Raw genomic sequence first — 5,215 nt, forward strand, 5'->3', positions numbered from 1 at the left:
TATCCCTGTGCCTGCATGTTAGTGATGGATCTACTGCACAGAGTAGGTGGAAATGGTTCTTTTCAGTATAGTCATTCTTCTATGTATGCCAAATCCTCCTTGAATGTATAGGCTATGTTGGAAAAGGGCTACTTTTCATCTGACCAGAGAACATGATTGCAGGCAAAGTTCCAGTAGCATTTAGCAACTTCAGCACTTACATTTATGGTTAAATGACAAGAAAGGCTTTCCCCTGTTTGTATGGTCACTTCTAATGTTTTTTAGACTTGGTGACCCCAAGACACTACTTTTATCTGTATCTGTCCAACAATGATTCTTCAGAAATATTTGTCTCTTTTACCATCTGCTTCCCTGTGTGTATATAGGGACAAGGTAGACATGGGACCAATAGTTGTTCCATTTGATTGGAACTTGCAATTATTATTTTAACTGCAAATTGGCAATTTTAGGCAAGTCCCTGTTTTTTGTCCAATACAATACACTACAATACAGAAAAAAGCAAAATGGTTAACAGACCATTAGCTGTAACTTGCTACCAGTGTGAGTATGTAGAGAATTGATGAATATTTTGTTTCTCACTCTTTTGTTTCTCATCAATGATATTAGACAAAAGTTTGTGTCAAATTAGTAAACAGTTACAGTGGTGCTTATGCCTGCGATGATAGGCCTACTGCTACTACAAAACCAAAACGTATTGTACAAATGTATAATTATATATAAAAAAGAAACGAATAAATCCTGGATAACTCGTCATAACTTTTACTAGGTCAGATTGCAAAATTGCCGCGTCTGAACTGAGATCAAATCTGTGAGTTTTCGTTTGGTTCCCTCTGCAAGATGGCGCTCTCACTGTGCGCAGTCTAACAGAGCTCATCCAATTCATTGGTCCGTGGCTGGCGTAATGAGGGGACTGCGGCTTATGGAAAAGAGTGTGGCTGGAACTCTACATACAATATGGTTTAACTCACCTCGCCTTCACGTAGGAAAGTGACTTCGTTAATAACCCTAATCTTACAGTGATTTACTGTGCGTAGCTGCCAAATGCTGGATGCACGGACACGAATGGTAATGTTTTAAATAAAAGCATCACGTTGACGAGGGACCGATCGAGTGCGCTGTGTCTTCACTTCAAGGGACCGCACCACAAGCAACCTAATGGACGAGAGGCAAGCAAGGAAAACACGATTGTTTAGGTCGGCTGAAAGACAAGTGAATGACTGCGGTAAATTCCAAACAGAGACGAGCGGAAATGTTTTCCGACATCTGTTTCTTAATCGGATGCATCTGATGCAAGAGAAAACGGGATAGAAAAACAGAGTGGCGCGGTTCACTGAGCATCAAGGAGAAAATGCTGCATTTATCTCTGCTGTTTTTTCTGTAGCCGGACAGATTCCTTTTTTCTAATTCAAATTTCTTCTCACCGCATTGCATCTCAAGCCTTATGAGGAAAATGACCGCGTCTGTGTTGGTGGCAGTCATGTCCTCCGCTTTCTTCAACCCGAGCTTTGCCTTCAGTTCACATTTTGACTCAGGTAGGTGAACACGTCACCTATGTTGACTGAATACATGCGATGGTGTGATGGACATTACAGACGAGTTTAACATGAAATGATGCGCAAACTGTGTATGTGTGTGTGTGTGTGTGTGTGTGTGTGTGTAAACACGCAAGCATGTGTGCTTCAGTTTGTGTGTACATATCAGCAGCGTATGACATCTGTCAGGTTACAGTAGTATCGCGATCAATTCGACGCACTCCATGTTCGATGCGCCAAAATATGACATTTTCTGAATAGCATACTCTGAAAGAAATGGCTCCATATTTTAGGATAGGATTTGGCAGCATGGGAAAATCACACAAGCTGTAAAAACATCAACAGTGTTAGAGTTAGACGTCAGAAGCCATGTTGTGTAATGCGTATGAGTAAGAGTGGCCTGCTCCAGTGGTCGTGCTGTTTTACCTTTGAGTTGGAATGGCCTGCAGCAGCTTTCATTTGCTTTCTATTGCTGTCTTGTCATGTCACGTGATAAGTTGGATGTGCATATGTTAGTGTGAGTAGACCTAGTGACTAGAATACTTTTTCACATTAACACACACACACACACACACACACACACACACACACAGCTTTTTACATGGCTGTGGAAGCCCTTGGTGTGTGGCGGTGGTCATCTTGAGATGAGAGATCCTCAGGTGCTGCAGTGTGTTCAGTTGTTAGTGTGTGTGTGTGTGTGTGTGTGTGTTGGGGGGTGGAGCATTGACCCACAGAGTTACGGCTGAAGACAAACTGTCCAAGCCACAACCAGAGCAGTGTGAGTTGCTTTGCGATGTGCTGAGCATACAAATGCCACCAGTGCCTTTCCTGCTCTTTCTAAACACACAAAAGGCCTCTCTTTCTTCCCCTCTCCCTCTCTCTTTCTCTGTCTTTCCCTCTCTCTCTTGCTCCCTCTCTCCCTGTCTCCCTTTCTCCATCTCTCTCTCTCTTTCTCGCATCCACTGTTCTTTTTGTTCTAGCCTTCTGCCTCTGTCCCCGTTCCCCTTCTTCTCTCTCTATCTCCTAAATAGCCCTGTCCTATTTCTCTCCCTGGCATCAAGGCTGTTGCCAGGCCACGGTCAGCAAGCGGTGCTACCGGGCCGTGGCATAGCATAGCGTGGTGTGGCACTGTCTTTCACGAACGCACCACTGGTAATTAGATTGCGTAAGGGGAGGTGGAGAGAACACCCCTGGTCACGCCAAAGGAATTACGTGAGTGAAAGGCTCTCCTCTGCTGGGCCATTGTGGACTGATTAAATTGCCCGCAGGCATTCTCTCTCTCTCTCTCTCTCTCTCTGTTACTCTGTATCTTTCTGCCAAGGGAGAAGTTTCACTAAAGCCCGCTCAGGAATTCCCCTCACTTGTCTGTGGGGCTTAAAAGTTCCTGGCTGAGATGTTCCCCACGCGATTTGAGAGATCAACATCAGAGCGAGAGGGGAAATTTATGGCTGTTGTGGCTGCCTGATCTGTCGGGCAGATGACTCCGTGGAGCTGCCATCTGTGAAGAAACACTAGAGCTATGGACATGAGTGTGTGTGTGTGTGTGTGTGTGTGTGTGTGTTTCTCTCTGTGTGTTGTTTGCATGTGTGTTGGGAGTGCACCTATGGTAAATCATAGACTAAGTGAACGAGGGTCTCGGACGTCTCAGTGGCTTCACAGTGCCCTGCTGCCTCCCTCTGTAAACACAGTCAGTGGTGATCCATCACCACAGGGCCAAGTGCCATTTCTGAGAATCCGTGTTGCCTATAGGCAATGGAAGGATGGATGATGGATGGATGAATAGATGGATGGATGGATAGATAGATGGATGGATGGAGTCAGGCAAGATGTTAATCAGCCACATGCTTGGGGTTCTCCTGCCCCCGTCTCCCTGGAAACCAGCTGAGGCCTGAGGAGGGAGGCTGGTCTTGGCCCAGTCTGTTGGTGAAAGAGAACAACAAGACCATAGGGGCACCTGCTGTCCTAGCCAACCAATCAGATGAGTGTCCTGTTGTTGTGACATACAGAGTTTCTCTGGAAGAGGCGGATGGGTCTAGTGGGAGGCTTGGTTTATGTTTGAGCCAAAGCTTACCAATATAGCACAGGTGGGGAGAAATGACCAGTAAAGAAACATGGTGACATGTCCAGACTTTATATGGTAACGTTAATGGATAGGACATTAATAGGTGGTGCTGTAGAATGTGTTGAGGTGTCGGGGTTAGCTGGGGTCCAGATCGTGGGCTTGTCCAGTCACGAGCTGCTTCTTCTGCTCCTGCTGCTATTACTGCTGTTGCTGCTGCTGGCTCTGACTGAGCAGGAGAGACACCATGCAGGCACGTGCCCTGGTCATGAGAGGACTCCTCACACACATGCGCACACACACACTTACACACACACACACACACACACACACACACACACACACACACACACACACACACACATGTGCGCGCACACACACACACACACACACACACACGCACATGCGCACACGCACACACAGACACATGTACATACATACATGCACACACAGAGACACAGAAACAGACAAACTCACAAACTGCATTACTGTACACACACATACTGTACTCATGCAAACATGCAAACAAACACACACACACACACAAACACACACACACACACACACACACACACACACACACACACACACACACACACACACACACACACACACACACAAGTGAAAGAAAGACATGCACACAAACATACACACAAACACACAAACAAGACCTTGTATGCTGATTTCCAAACAGCATGGCGCTTCTGACTGGGTTGTGCAGCGTGGCACAGCACTCTGATGCAGGGCTTTTTATTTTTTATTTTTAGTCCGTCCGAGGCTCGGCGGCTCGGCGGCACTGTGATGGTGTTGTCTTTCTGGCACGGCCGCGCGCCGCTCCTCATCCCTCCGCCCCGCACCACGCCGGCCTGCCCCCCTCAAGGTCGGGCTGCCTGAGAAGCATCGGGGCGGCGCTGCGTGCATCCGTCAGGCGGGATGTCAGCACGCACACGGCCCTCTGATGGCAACTGACCTGGAGGTGGGTGGGGGGGGAGAGGGGGCAGGAGGGGGCAGTCCCAGGAGTGGGCCCCGCATGTGCCCGTTTAGAAAGGCGTTTTCGCTATTTTACTGACTTTGTTCCACCTCTCCAAATGAGGTCTCCATGAGAGACGTGAAATATTAGTTGTTTTGATGTGTGTGCAGTTTTGAAGTAGAAGCACACCTGGCGTGCGTGTTTGTGGCATGCCAAGAATCCGAATGGGATGAAGCGGAATGAAAGAATGAAATGGAAGGTTATTTTTATCCCCTGCCTTTGCCTGAGATAATCTGATAGAGAGTGATGGTCTTTGATAGTGATGGAAATCAGATTATAGTATTCTTCGGCAAGCCAGACCATCGCTTTAACTATTTTCTATCACTTGGGCTCAATGTAATCTTCCCTAATTGAGTGAAATTGATTTGTAGAGGTATTAATTTTGTCACTTTCTGTCAGTAGTTACAAATGGGCTCCTCACAAAAACAAATCAATATTAATTGTGTCTGTAAAGGGGCCAAGCACTTGGATGGGTTATATAATACTGGTTTAAATATGGCACACTATTGAAGTAGAAGTTACCCCCCCCCCACTCCAAACACACACACACACACACACACACACACACACACAAGCACACACACAAGCACACAC

General features: G+C 46.7%; 1 protein-coding gene across 1 annotated transcript in view; it reads left to right on the top strand.

Moving 5' to 3' along the window:
• Nucleotides 1-904: 904 nt before the first annotated feature.
• Nucleotides 905-5,215, top strand: part of aatka (apoptosis-associated tyrosine kinase a) — a 39,587-nt gene continuing 35,276 nt past the window's right edge. The window contains exon 1 of the mRNA XM_076265474.1: nt 905-1,532. Within this exon, the coding sequence (XP_076121589.1) occupies nt 1,442-1,532 (91 nt within the window). The 5' untranslated portion in view covers nt 905-1,441. The remainder of the gene's footprint in view (nt 1,533-5,215) is intronic.

This window comes from Alosa pseudoharengus, unplaced genomic scaffold (assembly GCF_046254945.1).
Source record: "Alosa pseudoharengus isolate Yale_2024_CS ecotype anadromous, Long Island Sound unplaced genomic scaffold, YU_APseudo_1.1 YU_APseudo_1.1_scf_4, whole genome shotgun sequence".
In the NCBI taxonomy this organism is placed as follows: domain Eukaryota; kingdom Metazoa; phylum Chordata; class Actinopteri; order Clupeiformes; family Clupeidae; genus Alosa; species Alosa pseudoharengus.